Source organism: Cupressus sempervirens, chromosome 5 (genome assembly GCF_028749045.1).
Source record: "Cupressus sempervirens isolate cs-2001-9-10 chromosome 5, ASM2874904v1, whole genome shotgun sequence".
NCBI lineage: Eukaryota > Viridiplantae > Streptophyta > Pinopsida > Cupressales > Cupressaceae > Cupressus > Cupressus sempervirens.
Window position 1 is genome coordinate 534,444,601 of NC_143122.1, and position 18,175 is coordinate 534,462,775.

The window sequence follows — 18,175 nt, forward strand, 5'->3', positions numbered from 1 at the left end:
GATTTTAAAAAATATGAAGGTCTTTAAGGGGTTTTGAAGACAAAATTGTCTTTCAGTTTTGGTGTGTTTTCCAGAGGGTTTTATAGGTGTTGTGTATGCTTCTTTCTCCAAGGGTTCACAGGTGATTTTGCTATGCCAAGCCTTCATTTTTTAAGGCCAAACCATAACTTTTCATTCCCAGATTGAAAGAGTTGAAGAAAAATTGTGGGTGTTGAATCAGAGGTTTCCCAATGTTCAAGAGGCAATCATTTCTAATGATTTCTAAGCTGATTTACAGTCCTTAATGGCAGATTATGATTTTCCCTAGACAGCCATACCATTTAGGGTATGCTATACAGCCTTTGGGAATGTGCTGGGAATTCTCAGATTAAATACCCAACATTGGGGTTCATGCTGTCATCTGTAGAGTCATCCTAATCAATTGAAGTGTTTTATGATCAATGCTAATGAATTTGTGGGGATTTTCAAGAAGATTTGAGGGTTTATTTAGGCAGCCAAACTACTTTTTAATGCTCAATAGTAATCTTGATTAATCTGAAACATATTTCTGGTTGTTATTCAAGATTTCAATCGGTTACAGGTCTGTTTGACAGAGCAGTTAGCATTTGGAGACACTCTTGTTGATGGGTTGGTGTCGAAGACATGATGTGCATATAAACTGGATGCATTATATGGCTGCCATCCTTGACAGATGTGAACAACAGATTTGTAGCAGATATTTTTTAATGAAATCTCTGACTTGTAATTCTCTTATTTCTCAGTTTTAATAAATATTTATTCCTTTGGATGTTACAAAAATGTTGACTATTCAATGTATGGTTGTACTAGAGATTTTCCTGTCATATTTTAGTTGCTACACCAGTTGAGCGTATGCATACTTTAATATCAGTCAATAGCAGTTGCTCACATCAAAGCAAGTTCTTGTTATTAATTTAATTATTGTCAGAAACTCAAAAAAAAGGAAACAAAAAAATTTATGAGTGTTCTTACATTTATAAACCACGACAAATGTAGATCACATTTTACTTTTTTGATAAAGCTAAATCTTGAATGGAGTTCACCAATCTGGCAACTACCTATATTCTGTATTATTCCTCTATAAATTAAATCATGGTAACACGGGGACGAGTCCTCCTCCTTTTTACGCCATGTCCCGGAGACGGGGACGCACCGGGGACTTGGGGACTTTGTTCCTCTGTCCCCAGCAGCACCACAAGATTCCGCCACCTCCACCAAGGATGGGGGGACATCCCGTTGTTGACTATTTGTTGATTTGACTATTTATGTTCAATGTTCAATGTTCCTATTCAATGCAATGTTCAGGTATTTACTCTTTTACATCTTCATATCTTATATTGCAATACATCTTTTAATAACTAGCATTTTAAGTACCATATGTATAGTATTTACAACCCCTCCCATCCCTCATCACCGTCCCTCGGTCTAGGAAACTTGTCCCCCCGTTTTGTCGTCCCCCTGTCTTCCAAGGTGGGGTAACTATGCCTCTGTTTTACTAAAAAGTCTCAATCAACTCATCCTCTAAATTACTTTTTTAGTGTGCAAGGATCTCTCAACCGGTCATGTACTGTTGTTGGCTAGTGGTCTGAGTAGAAGAACCAAACAAAGCACTAAGAAAGCGGACCTCTAGCTTCCTGTAAAGAATATTCAAGACTCTCTCAAAGAGATTGTTGTTTTAGGCACTTCTATTACTAGTGCTATTAAAGATCTGATCTAAGTTTTTCTAGGTCTTTTATGGACTTTTCATCCCTGTTGTTTTGTTGATTTATGTTGGTTGCTGGTCCCTGTAAAATCAGCTTGACTTGGTTGTTGGTCCTTGTAAAACCAGCCTTTGAATTCCACTGTGCTATTCTAGGTTGTTGGTCCCTGTAAAACCAACTCTTGACTTTGATTCTTTTTTGTCTGGGGATTCGGGTCCCCTTCAAACCTTCTTTTACCTAATCAAAACATATTTGGGCAACTCAAGTATGTCTTAGGTATGCAACAATCACACCCGAGACATCTAAGTCATGCCAAAGATGGACCATAGGGAAAATCAAACTCATTCAAACCAGGATGTGCAAATTCAGCAACACCAACTTTTGGGAGAGGGAAACAATTTTGTTGTTGACACGGGAGATGGCAATCTTAATGTGTTGATATAAGCTCTTCTTTCTTCTTTTCTTGTGCAACACTCCTTCCAATCTTCAATGCTTGTTGAACCCTACTTGAAATGACTTCTTCAATAACCTTGAGCAAATTGAGGTTGTGTTGAAGAGCAAAACTATTTCTTTGAACTGTCAAGAGCTCTTCATTTTCATATGGGGTTCCTTGCAAACTTTTTCTTTGTGTCACTTAATGAGCACCAAAATTTATTATCCCTAAAATTTGTAAAGGCAAATCACCTAGGGGCAGCTTATGGGACTAAGTCCCTCCTCTATTGTCAAGGAAGGTTTCCCTTTATTGAACATAACAAATATATACAAATAATGGAATATATACTCATATTTGCATACATACAACATAGCTTCATTGAAAGATGGTCATTTAAATTCATGTAAAAGAAAATCTATATCACATGAAGAAATAGTGACCAAATGTCCTTAATAAATTGTTAATTACAAGAAACAAAAAATCCAATTGAAATAAGACAAGACAAAGTGACGATGATGCCACTTTGATTTATACTTATCATCCTCAATCACAAGTAAAAAACAATTATCACCATTTCAAAAGGGTAACTGATGCTTTCACTATGCTGACAGTTAGAGAGTTGCAAGGTAATATTAGGCTCAAGCTGTCACCACAGGCGGCAGCAGTATTTCAGCAGTTTGGTAGCTACTTCATCCAACTCCCAAAATTCACTTAATTCGGCTAGCACTTTATGATGGATGCCCATTCATGCTCCCAAGATTTGTGGATGGTAAATTGGCACTAATTGAATTGCAGACATTATTTTACCAAAATGCACGAGAACAAATCTTGCACAAATAAACCATAGAATTTGAAAAATTAAATAATTCTCAACAAATTGACCTCTCCAAAGACTAAAAACATTGCAATAAGATTATATGTTGCTCCAAAATGTCTTCACAAAGATATCAAACTCTCTTTCAGTACTCTGGAATTCTTGATGCTTGAAAAGATCCTCTACAACATAATAGATTGCTTCAGTTCCCTCTTTTCTTACACTTTAAGGTAGTACAAGCCATAACTAACTAGCTCTTGCTCTCTCATCCTGATGATGAATCACATAGTGTGGTTCGAAACGTTGATGGTAAAAAATTCAACACAATCTAATCCAAAAACCATTACCAATAATTTTAATAGATTGTGGAAATCTGATCTCTCTGAAAATCTAAGCATTGTCAAAACAAAATTAGAACATTGGTTGCTCTCTGCTCTATCAACCACCTTGATCATGGCTCCAAGAATGACTAGGAAACCTTGAAGGACTTTAAACTTTAAAGCACTCTGACTTCCCATTAGAAGACACGTTCATACTTATGAGATCAACAACATTGTCTCTAGCACAAGCTTCCATTATTCTCTACACAATGTTTTCCTCTCAATGTTCTTGAAATTTGAATCATAAACCTCTCCATCTTCTACGATCATGTGCTACAAATTTGTCTTCATTTTTTTCTCACCATGACAATCATCAACCCTACTAGCTTACACAACATGCAAACTCTCACTATAAAACCAAAAGACTCTCCTAGCCAATCAACCAAACCATTATACAACTTGCAACTCTTTTCATGACAATCATCAACCTTGTTACCTCGCACAATATGCAAGCTCTCAATACAAAACCAATAGACTCTCCTTCCCAATCAACCAAACCATTGTAAAACTTGAGACTCGCATTTATGAGTCAACCATCACCAACATCACTCTTCCTATTTCTTTGACATATCAAACATGGAAGAAAAGAAACCCAAGCTTTTTGGCCCTCCACTCTTGACAAACAGGTCTATAAACCAAACAAGGAAGAGTTATACATACACACATAATGGATTTGACGTTTTTTTTCCTCATATGATCTGTACAAACCATGTCATGCGATTGTTGCATTGTAAAGCAGGTTGAAGGTATATTATTGAAAACCTCAAATTAATCACCTCACTTAATGCGTTGCAAACTTATGTGTATACAACAATACTATATTATGGAAAAGCGAGGAAATAATAAATAATATTGAATCCATGATATTACTGTAAGGATTCAACTATGTAGTTTTTGAGTCAAACTCATTGACCTATGTTTCATGAGTAGTGGTTCACAAGAACCCATCTCTCATGAGAATGAATGGAACACTTAGCACTCATTGCATCTAGCTAATGCTCACCCAGGTAAAGCATTGAGACTTCCCCAAAGGTCACCCATCCCAGTACAACTCCAGCTCAAGTGCCCTTAACTAGAAAGTTTCCTACTTATCAATGTTAAATTCATGTTGTTACTTACACCTAAACTTGTTTTAAAAAAATTGGTTTGAAGCGATATGCTAGTCATGTGATTCCTAATGATTCAACTGGTCCATGATTTTATAATTCACAACTCAACACTCGATGACATCGCCTGCCTCGTTCCCTTGTTTTACTTGGCCAAAGTTTTAAAAATATAAAATAAAATTATACCTACCATATTGGAACAAGGAAAGAATAAACAATGTTTATTTTGTTGATGCTTTTACAAGGACATTCTACAAAGGTTGGTTCGACAAGATATAATGCTTGCATGGCTCATTGCAATTCAAGATAGAGAACTATTTTAGAATTGAATTATTAATAACTATTTATTGAATAATCAATGCTATCAGATTTTGATAATCCATAGATTTCTTACTAGTTGTTTCTAAATTCGATTTTATGTGCATTTTTCCATCAAAAACTTAATGGCATTGCCCTTTGCTATTCAAGCTAGAGAACTATTTTAGAATTAATGCTATCAGCTTTTGACAATTCGTAGACTTCTTGGTAGTTGTTTCTGGATTCAATTTTATGTGAGTTTTTTCATGGAAAACTTAATGGCATTGCCCTTTGCATCCCCTTGCATAGGCTGCCATGCTTATGTTGGGATATGGTGACTCAACCTTATCATGCTTTATTGGTTTTTTATTTATGCATTTTTGGAAGATGCTAAATAAAACCAAATCTTCCACAAGGATAGACTTGGAGCAAAAAATAAAAAGTTCGTTTTTGGGGTTTTATTTTCTTTGCTTTGTTTTTTTACACAAGAGTTGATCATAAAGAAAATTTCTAAATAAGTTGTAAATACATTGAATGTAAACGCTTTAGAAACTATTTCCTTTTGTATGAAAACTCTATAAATACAATGAGTGGCTGAAGAGATGTAAGAGAGAGATGAGAAGTTCTTTATACAGGGTTATGTTGCCAGATTTTCTCTAGAATGGAGCAAGATGCAAATCTCCATGTGAAGGCTGAAAATGCATTGTAACTTGTTACTGATTAACACATTAGCTAATGGTTTGGAGGGTGGGGTTTTTACCTAGAAAGGTTTCTCCACGTATATCTTTGTTTTCTATTGTCTCATTCTTCCAGTTTCATGATGGTAGAATATTAAATCTGTATGTCGTAATGCTGCTGAAATTTGTTAGATCCGCAAACTGTAATCACTTTCCTTTAAGGTTTTAATTGTGGGAAAACAACTATGTTTGTTTCTGCTTTTATGGCATAGAATTATGTACTTGTATTTTCTTATTAGAGTCTATTCAAGAAATCTTTGAATACTGGATGTGCATACTAATCTCAGATGGCTTTCAAGAATGTTCTCATTTCCCTTCAATTGGTATCAGAGCTCATTTTTGTGAATTACATGTTGCTTGCATGTGAGGATTCACAATGTTTCTAATTCTGGGTATTTGTTCTGTTATGATTTCTTAGCTTGCAGAGCTTGAAGAAATTGGTTAATAATTAATCCTTTGATGTGTGGAAGTCTTGCAGTTGATTTAGTTTTTCAGGAGACAGTAGACATTTCTTGAAGGATGGCAAAGACAGAGAAAATAGAGTTGGTCATGTTGAAATGACATTGATCTGGAGCTCTTGGTTGACAACTGAATAATTCTTGATGCATGGGTATTTTAAAGCGTCTCTTTTATTACCTAGATTGCATAGAGATTATGGAGTTGATCATTGGATGATATGAAAGCTTCTGGATAACCTATCTCTCTCAGATGCGTGTACTAGCAATGGTTGTGGAGTTGGTCTACAAGTGGGCTTGGTATTCCTGTACTCTAAGTTATCGATTCGAGTTCAGTTCCAAGTTCGAAGTTCGAGAACCGGTTCGCAAATTCATCAAAATATTGGAAAGGGGTTTGGGTTCGTTTGGGTTCATTAGTACAAAACATATAAAAATTATGAAAAATATATGTATATATACATATTTATGAAGTATGAGTTAGAATTAGAATGTAGCATAGTAGCATAAACACATTTAAATAACAAAAACACCATAAACTTGTAATCATAGTGATCTTACTGCTCATACCATAAATTTTAAGCATAATAGAATTAAAAGTCTCTTGTCTTAATAAGGGAGGGTTTGTGGATGAATTAAGCTATAATATCCTCAAAAAGAGAATAGATAAACCACACTATTGTCCTTAATCTTTCAAATGAATGTAGTCAAATCTGAGTTCTCTCTTTGACAGACTTGCCTCAAACTTATAAATATCATACAAAAATAACATATAACAAAGATAACATATTTTAAGTTTAACAGATGGTTTGCTTTCAGTTCCAGGATAGAGCAAATGATAAAGAAAAGGATTCTAGAGTTCATTTAACGAAATAAACATGCATGCATTACAATCAATAGGGCAAGATCAGTAACCAGCATTGGAAATAACTAATATTGGATGCCTGAGAGTATTTCTAACTTGTAAGCATTCATTTATTCTTGAGTTGTGAATGCTTGAATCTTTAACACAACTTTCAAACAAGAGACATTTAATTTTGTTTTGCCAAAAAACCACCTTTTTGCCGTACACGGTGCTTAGAAAGCCTGTGGTTCGAATTGGGTTCAAACTTGGTTCAGTTTTTTTGTCCTGGTTCAACTGGGTTCAAACCAGATCGAACCAACAGGCAAAAATTAGAACCCTGGTCGAACCAAGTTTGAACCAGACCCGAACTTCAAACTGGTTTGAACTTCTACAAGTCCCAGGGGGGGGAGGTACCGAGCAACAGAGCCTGTCCTACATTTTCCTCTTAGATGTTTGTACTTGCATGATTTGGATTCTTGTTCATTGGATCTAAAGAGTTTATGGATTTTCCTTTAAAAATCTATGGTGATGCTCATCTATGACAATCCATTATTTTGGTTTCAGTTGTTTGGTGTTTTTTTCAGACTTTTGAGTCTTCCAGATGAGATGTGGATGTGCATGGGTGTTCTTCAACATAGTGGTTTTGCAGGTTTTGCATGCTCAAGGAAAAACTTGTGGTTTTTTCTAGATCTATTAAAGAGCTATTTTCTAAACTCTGGTTCCTTCAAGGTGTCACTGGAGAAGACAGTTGTAGTTCTACATGCATGCATGCTTTGTGCATGGTTAGACGAGGTGTGTTTCGTTCTCTGCATAGAGATGTTGGTACGTGATCAGTCACTCAACAATTTTGTGGTGATGCTTTTTTGGATTCTTGGACTATGGTTCTTAATGTGGACATAATTGGCAAATTGGATCTGTTCTTGATCGGGTGTTTGAGTCATGTTGTCTACATGATTATTATATTTGATTTCTTTTTTACATGTCACGAATGTGATAGTGGGTTTGCACGTTGCAACGATTGGATCTACAAGTTATGCAATCAAGTGGGTAGGCCACCCATTTGATTGCAATGGATAACTTGGATGTGGACTGTCTATATCCACCAAATTTGATTTAGTGTTGGTGCAGACTTGTTAGCTGGACTTATTTGTGGCCACTTGTACATTGGTGTGGTTGCTTTGAGATGAGAGGATGAATGGTAATTTAGTACTTGGATATTCAGTTATGGAGTCCTATAGCATGGTAAATTTCCTCAATTTGGAAATCTTGGTTTGACTCAGTGTGACGTGCAAGCTTGGATGATTTTCAGATTTGGGGGATGGTGTGTCATATGCTTGGAGAGCTCGGTATCAAATTTTAGTGGGAGCTTTAGCAGTGGCCATGTTTTCATCACTTGGTGATGAATGATCTTCTTTAATGTTGTAGATGTTGGGGGATGCCTTAGATCCTGTTGTTGCAGAAGGGTCTTTCACATTTGTTGGTTCACTCGTTGGAGATGGTATTGTCATATGATTGGAGATGTTGACATCTTTAGGATCAAGGGGTCCTTGGTAGAGATGCGGTTTATGCTTTCATTTGATATATTATCATAGTGGCTTTTATGTCACGGTTTTTCTCTTGATTATCGGTTTAGGATTGTGACATGATTTAGTTATTTGATATGATCACATGGAGCATGTTATCTCTTTAGAAGAGATGGTTTAGATCATTTTGTCATGTTTATATTCCCGATTCCATTGTTGGAGTTTTGACATTGATCTTGGTTTAGTTTCTTAGTATTGAGTACTTTGATCATTTGCTTGACACTTCATGATAGTGCTATGTTGTAGCAGTGGAGTTTAGCATGGAGTGATTAATTACAGGTGCTTATGGATACTTGGAGACTTAGGTGAGGCTAGAGTTCTCTTGATATGAGAGACATGTTATTGAGATGTTTACTCTTGATGAGATTTCAGCAAAATGTCCAAGGAGCCTACACTTTGGTTAGACGTAAGTTCAATAGAGACCTATGAGGAGATTGTTCTTGGATAAGTCAATATGACTTGCATATCTTGAAGGGGCATTCTCATTCCCCTCTCTTCGTCTACTCGATTGTTTATCACTTGAGAGGTATTGCCCAATGTTACTTTCAGGTGCTTTATGTTTTCTTTCATATTCATGGATCTTGAGTTGTAGTTAGATGGTTCTGGAGGATTCATTATCAGAGATGGATAACATAGTTAGCTCCTTGAGGTGTATTTTCATTTATGATGATAGTAGGAGATGGTAGTGGGCTGATTTCCTGAAATGGGAAATGAAGTTGTTTGATCTTTTTGAGAGGCTTTTCTCTTGGGATTGTAAAGGGGATCATACTTGGCACAGTTGACATTTAAAAGTGTTGGTGGAAGGACATGCTACGTGCTTATGATTTGCAGGTTCTCTCTTCAATCTTGGTTATCTTCTTGGATGTTTGGGTTCACATGACATTTTTTTTTGAGATTTGTTGGAGCTAGGGTGGTCACTTTTTTGTGGTCATATGTTATCACTTGTACTTTATTGTTTTTTGGTGATAACATGGTGGTTTTTTTATCTCTTTTCTTTGTTGGATGTGGAAAACATGAGAGTTGTGGAGACTAGATGAGAGAGATGTTTCTTGCAGCATTTTTGCTACGGGATTTGCATATCTTTGTGGATGGTCCTTGGTACTACATGGTTATACTTTCTTTTTGTTTTTATCAGTAGACTCAGTATGCCTTTGATCTGTCAGATTTAACATTACCCATGCAGCGGAGTTCCTATATGTGGTTGGTCTTCATCGACTAGTTTGCACATGGAACTTGAGGTTGCAGATTATGGGTTGGTCATGTTGCTCGCATGAGTTTTTTTATGTTGGATACCTTTCAGGTATGAGTGATTTGATGGGTTAGCATTTGTTGTGGATGCTTTTTTCAATCTCGTGGGTTTATCAGTTCAATTGGAGCAATCAATTTGGTTGTTGTTCTGGCTGATGTTTTATCTTGTTTTTTGGAGGATTACTTTGTAGTTGTGTCGGGCTAAGAAGTTGATGTTTTTATGCTTCTATGTAGCTCATGAGCACGGTGGAGTGGTGGCAGTATTTCATATCCTTTGTTATCACTGGGATCTTGTGCTTGTGTTTTTCGGACAGGTGTCTAGTCGGAGGAAGAGAGCAAGTGTTAAGATTTATGTGGTTTTATGGATGGTTGTGATGATATAATTTCATCAGTTTAAATCTTGAAGGTCTTCGTCAAGTGGGAGATTGTTGGGATATGGTGACTCAACCTTATCATGCTTTATTGGTTTTTTATTTATGCATTTTTGGAAAATGTTAAATAAGAACAAATCTTCCACAAGGATAGACTTGGAGCAAAAAATAGAAAGTTTGTTTTTTGGGCTTTATTCTCTTTGCTTTGTTTTTTATGCAAGAGTTGTGCATTAAGGAAGTTTCTAAATAAGTTGTATATACATTGAATGTAGACGCTTTAGAAACTGTTTCCTTTTGTATGAAAACTCTATAAATACAATGAGTTGCTAAAGAGATGTAAGAGAGAGATGAGAAGTTCTTTACACAGGGTTAAGTAAGATGTAAATATCCATGTGAAAGCTGAAAATGTATTATAACTTGTTACGGAATAATACATTAGCTGATGGTTTGGAGGGTGTGGTTTTTACGTAGAAAGGTTTCCCCGCATATATCTGTGCTTTCTATTATGTCTCATTCTTCTAGTTTCATGATGGTAGAATATTAAATATGTATGTCGTAATACTGCTGAAATTTGTTAGATCTACAAACTGTAATCACTTTTCTTTAAGGTTTTAATTATGGGAAATCAACTATCTCTGTTTCCGCTTTTATGGCATAGAAGTATGCACTTGTATTTGCTTATTAGAAGCTATTCAAGAAATCTTTGGATACTAGATGTGCATACTGATCTCAGATGGCTTTCTCAAATGTTCTCATTTCCCTTCAACTTAATGCTTCACAAACTTACTTGTAAGTAATTGTTTCTGGATTCGATTGTGTGTGAGTTTTTTCATTAAACACTCAATGACATTGCACTTCACATTCCCTTGCATTGGCTGCCTCACTTGATACTTCACACAAACTTGCGCCTTAAAAGCATACAACATTATTATGTTATAGCAGGAAAGAGAAAGAATAAACAATGTTTATTTTGAGTTGTCCCTTCTGCACTTGTTCAACAAATGTTTGTTCAAAGTGGTATAATGGCCACATAGCTCTTTGCATTTCAAACAAGGGAGAGATTTAAAAATTCATACAACACTTATTACCATTACCTTCCATGGCTCCACGTCCAACTGCATGTATAATATGCCTTCCCTCGTAAATAAAAGCCGGAGCCATACTTGTTATGAATATTCTGCAACATTAACAAAACTTTACATGCATGAATTTTGTATTATGTCACCCATGTCCTTTGGTTCGATTCATTTAAATTTTAGATCTAAAACTTACCTCGCGTTAAATCTAGACATTTGTAATGTTCATAGACTCGCATTCTTGACAAACTTAAAGTGGCCTATAAGGTTGGAAGCCGTATTTAAGGGTGTCGAACTACCGTTGATCCAAATGATTAATATAAGATTGAAATAAAAACCAATACAGAACGATGAGATCTGCACAGATCATAGATAACAGACCAATTAACATCTATTCAACTTTTTAAAGGAATGATTCACAAACAATTAGACAACCCTTTGAAACACAAACTACTGATTTAATTCAGTGAATTTGGTTAGTAAAATTAAGTCAATAGCTCGGGATACGCAGGATTAGAGATAGGTAGTCGGTAAAATCAAAATATTATTTTTATTTTTGAAAAAATCGATATTGAAGGATGTCCTTAAATGTTTTATTCCAAATTTGACCAAACCAAGAAAAGGGCAGTTAAAGATACTGCAGAATTTTGTTAAAAGAAAGAACATTAGCATTTACGAGGCTAAAGATAGTTTACTAGACAGTAAATGTTATTTTATTTGGTTCTTTTAAATCCTGACTTTCTGTCATTTAATTATATAATGGATTCCTCCCAATAAGAATTAATAAAGCATTGGAAAAAATCTATACAGTTAAATTCAAACGCGCTTTTCGGCCGGCCAGAAGCATCGATAACACGAAAGGCGGAAACTCAAGAAAGCTAAACAAAATCGGTCTTTTAAACGGAACCCAGAACCTTTTAAGATAATATTATAGTAACATTTTGACAAATAGGTACCCTGTAAAGAGCATACCTTGAAGATGGGACGGGGAGAGAGTGGGATTGGTAACTTTGGCATAAATACTGTCCTCCCATCGTCCCCGGCCACAGAAGCCATTTAACTGCGAGGCACCAGGAACCATCCCTGCTAACAAAGAGCACTATGTTATGGTGTTCGTACAAACGTGCAAAATCGCTTCTCTTCTTTCTAAAAGAAAGAAGAAAGCACGTACCCCGAACAAGTAGCATAGAGAAGAGGATGCAGGTAAAGCTCTGGAATTTCTGCATTTCTACTAGTATGTGTAACAGAGGAACTCAAAAGCGTTTCTTTGAGGAAATAGTTTTGGATTTCTTTTCTGCTGCCCGAACCCCTGTCGCGACAACAAGTGGAAACGTTGCTTGCCAATACGCAGCAAAGGATCAGCGTTGTATTCGTGATTTTAATTGGCGATTCTGATCGTGATTCTGGTTCGAAAGTTGATAGGTCGGCCTGTCATGGACAGGTCTCGTGAAAAGCTGCATTTTAATGTTTATACAATTTTAATTTTTAAATTGAGGAGTATAGCACAGGTCGCATAGTGAAAGAAAAAATTATGTTTTTAAGAGAAATCAGGAAGAAAACCATCGGTGGAAGGAGGAATATTTGGATGAGGGAGAATAACAAGTGGATGGAAGTGGGATATGAATGTGTACGAATATTTAAATATTAATGAACACAAAAGTATGTGTAGAAACATTAGGAATATCGTGTGAATAAGGGTGAACTTATCAAAAAAATTAATATGTAGAAGCATGAAAAAAAAAATTGCATATAAGAAAGGATGAAAATAGGAAGATAGATGTTATAATTCAATCAAGAATAATTATTATTATCTTAGATCTAAAATTGGCACGTGTATTTCATTTCAAAGTGTTCAATATGCAAATGATAACATTTGTATCAGTTATGAAGATATCTGATTTTGAGAGAAGATTACAACTTTGATAAACCAAAGTTATCAGATTTCCACAATCCATGAATATGGTATATGATTTCTGGGAAAGATTGTGTAAGAATTTTTTCATCAACGTTTCGGATCATACTACTTGATCCATCATCAAGATGTTAGAGAGTCAATGAGAACAAAAATGATGGATCATATACCATTGACTCTCATTGACTCTCATTGACTCTCTGGCATCCTGATGATGGATCATGTAGTATGATTCGAAATGTTGATGAAAAAATTCTTACACAATCTTTCCCAGAAATCATATACCAACTTTGATAAAGTTTTAGTGCTAAAGAATCCTCCTCTTAGATCTTATAGAATACTTTGACTTCATGGACATTTTTATTAAAGATATATCATTTATTCAATTATTATAGATATTGAATATAAAAATATTAATTTAATGGTATTTATTTTCTTTAAAGTTATATGTACATACATGCATATTCATATGCATATATATGTCAATATGTATGTATGTATGTAAGTAGGTAGGTATATGTGCATATTTGTGTGCATCAACCTATACATGTGTAATTATTAATTATAAAAGTGTATTTTGGAATGCTAGCTTAAAGTTGATAGGTCACAAGCAAAAAAAAATTGACAATTCTTTATAAAAAGTTGTATTTTTTATGTTTATACAATTTTATTTTTTAAAATAAGAAGTATTATTACAAATTAGGGAAAGGGAATAAAATAAGAGATAGATCCTTTTTTGAGAGATAAGAATAAAGGAAGGGCTTATTAGAAGAAATAATATATGCATGAGTAAGAATAACAAATGGATGTAAGTGGGATAATAATGTGCATTAAAGTTCAAATATTGATGAGAAAATAAAAGTATGTGATGGAAAAAATTAGGAACTAAATGTGAATGAGGGTCAAATTTTTTATACCAAGAATTTAACATGTGTGAGCATAAGGGACAAGTCTACATAAGAGCGAGAATTAAATGGGAAGAAAAAATTGTTGATAATCCAATTAAGGACTAGTTCTTATCATCTTAAATGTGAAACTAGTAGATGGATGATATCTTAAAAGGAGTGGGAAAAAAGCATATAATGGCTTGACAACAAGGGAATGGTGGAGAGAAAATGACACTTCATCAAAAAGTGTTGAACATACAACCATATTTCTACTAACTATGAAGGCACATTAAAATTTGATAATTGAAGCATCTTGTTTGAGGAGGATGTGCTAGATAAAAATTGAAAACTCCATCATCAAGATTCCTTCTAAGAGTTTAATCTTTGGAGGAGATTACAAATTTGATAAGACTTTAGTGCTAAAAGGTTGTACATTATTCTTGGATCTCATAGACTACTTTGACTTTATAGACATTACTTAAATGTTTATTTCATTCATTTGATCAGGATAGTTATTAAATATAAAATAATTAGTTTTGAGGTATTTTACTTTCTTATAATTTATATATATTTGTGTGTGAGTTTGTATTGTACTGTCCTAAAATTGCATCACACTGTCATTTTTCATTTAGCCTAACCCCATAAATACCATGTATGGGATCCCACATTAGTTTTTGATTACCACTTTACATTCTACCATCCCCTCCTCCATTAACACCCATGGTCCAAATTGCATGCCTCTTCATGGGAATGGGTCAATCTTTTCAACCTACTCCCTAGTCAAGACTCTATAATTTGAATTGGAGGTTGGTCTCAATGTTTGAGCAAGAAATCCAAATTATCATCACCCCTCTTAAAGTTTTGAGCTTTAAAATGCTTTTGAAGGGTATATAAAAAATCTACCTCTCTACTCCCTAGTAAAGGCTCTATAATTTGAACTATAGGTTGGTCTTAATGTTTAAGCAAGAAATCCAAACTAGCATCTCCCCTCTTCAAGGTTTTAGCTTTAAAATGCTTTTGAAGGGTATATAAGCAATCTACCTCTCCTCATTTGTACATCACATTACAACACAATAGCAAGTATTCATGATAATAAGTATTCATAACTACAAGCAAGCATAAAAGGACCATCAAGAGCAAGATTTTTATTTTTGTCATTTGAAGCATTCCAGGGCATTTATAATTTAATCTTCTTCAATGGTATTAACTTCTCTCTTTGACTGAAGGTTAAATAGAGGATACCACCACCAAAGCAAGAAGGTCATAGCATGCACAAACATTCAAAGTCAATTTTTCACGTTATTCTCCCTCCCTTTATCAAGTATTATGGAAACCTATAACATTTATTTTTCAAGGCATGAATTCATGATTTCCTTTTAGGTTTTTGTGTGGAATCAAAATTATTTCATTAGCACTTGCAATTAAATCCAAAGAAGTATTCCATCATCAAGGTATGTGGTAATTCATGTTGTTGGGTAGATATTTTGCAATTGACAATTATAAGGATCAATTGCAAAATAGTGGTTCCTACCACAACATGTGAGAAACAACCTCTCCTAATTAAAGGAAGACTCCCCCTATGTATTGTTACTAAAAATAACTTATACTAAACACCTAAGATTATGTACACTGTCATAATTAACATGGCATTCAATTACCATATCTCTTTTTCTAGAGAAGGTGTTCTTGCATTACATTCTCTTATTTCAAAATACATGTCTTTATCTTTACAATAATCTCTTGAGTATAATTTATCAAATTTAAAACAAGAAGCTTGTAAAATCTCAAAGTCTTTCCATGACTCCTTATGAGAATTTGGGAACAAAGATGAAATATACATGTTGCTCAAAATATCCATCATATATTTCACCTTACATGTGTAAAAAATAAAAATGAAAGTAGTTAAAAGGCTTTAAGTTACATCCTTACATCAGAATTCTACAATAGCATTAAACTTGATAAGTAGCTCAAAATTTGCATGACCAAATTTGAAACCAAGCTATAATTTTGAATGCAATACAAAGTTCAAACTTTGCAGCAATCACTTGCAATAATATTTTTTGTGTTTACATGTATTTGTCAAAAAGATATTTCAATAATTGGTAACCAAACTAAGTGTTTAGAGACATCACTTTGTTTGCATCATCATTTCTTGATCTTCATGGTGCTACAAGATGCTCTGTGATTGAAGTACTTTGGCTTGGTAAAAGCATCTTGAGTCAAAATAAGGACTTGCAATCTTGATCATCCAACATCAAAGTGACCTTTATTGGGAGAGCATATTTTCAACATTTTGTGACCATCTTGACCTTGAAAGTATAAAATCACCTTTTATGAATCTCTTTTGGTCTTTGTTACCTCCTTCTACCTTGGAGTCTACATACAAAATAAGGCATGCTCCTTCATTTTTTTGATTTGGTAGGTTGTGTGTGCAAATACGACTAACAGAGGTAAGTTAGATAAGATGCAAAAGTGGCTCCAAAGATAAACTTTGAGTCTTGGAATGCACAATTCAAGAGGAGAGAAACATGAACATTCACTTGTAAATTTTAGAAATGAGAACTCAATTTCATGTATAGAAGGGGAATGTGTAAACTTGTAATTGTAATTGAATCCTAGAGGCCTGATTTTAAGTGATTTTGAACGCATTTTTTGTTTCCCTTAACACCCAACAATGTATTGGGAAGAGATGTCATATGATGCATAGAAAAGACTTTTGACATGTAGTTTTAGGTTAACTTGCTATCATTTTTATATAGTTCTAGAAATTGTTATTGAGACATGGTAGATCACATTGTCCTTTGCACTAAGATTTTTTTTTTGTATTATTTGTTATTGTTTTAATAGTAAATATCACTTTAAATGATCTCTACAACTTCATGAATAGTCTTTTCCATACAAAATGATGTGTTCACACGTGAAATATACCTCATTACCTCAGCACTATTCTTAAACCTCTAATAATCATGATTTGCTCTATAATTTAATTTCCTTTGTGGTGTGTCCATTAGCCCCAATTGATAATGTAGATAATGTTTGTGAAAGAGCCATTTTAGTTATTATGTTGTCATTGGTGTCAAGCCTAAATTGGTAAGACATTATGCTAATTCAATAGAGCGTTGTATCATTTGATTAATGAAGAGGATTTGAAGAAAGTATAATGATGAAGAAACTATTGATAAGTGTATGGATTTCAATGGGCACTTGATGAGTTAGACTTTGACCATATAATGTTGGTTTGATTGTTTTACATAATTTGATTAAGTTGTTGAGATCATATATAAGCAAGTTACAAAGTCATGAAGTGAAAAGATGGTTTGGTTAGTGAATGAAGAACCTAATGGTAACTAAGCTACTATAGTTGTCACCCAATGCATGTTAAGGAAGTAAAGGATGAGAAGTATTAATAGAGAAAGAATGGTGTTAACCAAGCTTAGTATTGATTGAGCAGAATGTAGTGTTAACCAAGCAAGGGAAAGAAGAACATCTTATAGAAGATTCAATTGAAGGCTAACATATGATAAAATTAAAGATTGATCAAGAAGTTTTGAAGATAAGAATAAAGTTAGTTATGAGATCTATGGCTAGAGAAATTCAAAGAAGATCTGATGAAGGAGATTTAATGATTTGAAATGAAGCACAAAGTTCAAGGTGAAGGCATGATACCGAAGTGCCTATCTAAGCTAGATGAAGACCGAACGATCGTGATTAAGTGACAAAACATAAAAGATTCTAGTGAAGTAGCAATAAGTTGTCTATTTAAGGGATGGCGAAGATGTTATTGCTGATCAAGTTAAAGTTGAAGTTGATAGCAAAGGGATAATTAAGCATAACAACATTGTGAGATCTAGCAATTGAGGTGCAAGTTGACAAGTACATGAGTGGATTATTTAGAATGGAGAAACAAGGTAAACAAAGCAATAAGAATGAGAGAAATGGGGATTTGAAATAATAAAGATAGTTGCAATATTCTCAGATCATTTATTTATTACTCTCTAATCATTATAGCAAAAAGACCTCTTAACCGATCAACCTCTTCATCAACCAACACTACATCCTTTAGATAATCCTAAAATAATTTATTGAGGACTATGTAATGAAAACTTGTAAGGGAGGAGGAAATTTGAATCTAGGAGTGGGTGGGAATTCTTCTAAGAAGGGTGAGGATACATCATGTGCTACTAGATCTAGTGAAGATGGTGATTCAAGAAAGGAGGTGGCAGGATAGGCAAATGGGAACCCACAAGGTTTCCAAAAAGACTTGAGGAAGGGGGATTTTTAGAAGAAATATCTTGAACCAAAGATTCCCCTAAAGGA

General features: G+C 34.4%; 1 protein-coding gene across 1 annotated transcript in view; it reads right to left on the minus strand.

The window, feature by feature from the left end:
• The window catches only part of UGLYAH (ureidoglycine aminohydrolase), a 212,963-nt gene extending 200,355 nt beyond the window's left edge, over window positions 1–12,608 (minus strand). The window contains exons 1-2 of the mRNA XM_089831726.1: window positions 12,231–12,608; window positions 12,032–12,142 (exon numbers count right to left, since the gene is read on the minus strand). Coding sequence (XP_089687852.1) covers window positions 12,032–12,142; window positions 12,231–12,285 — 166 coding nt within the window. The 5' untranslated portion in view covers window positions 12,286–12,608. The remainder of the gene's footprint in view (window positions 1–12,031; window positions 12,143–12,230) is intronic.
• Window positions 12,609–18,175: the final 5,567 nt, after the last annotated feature.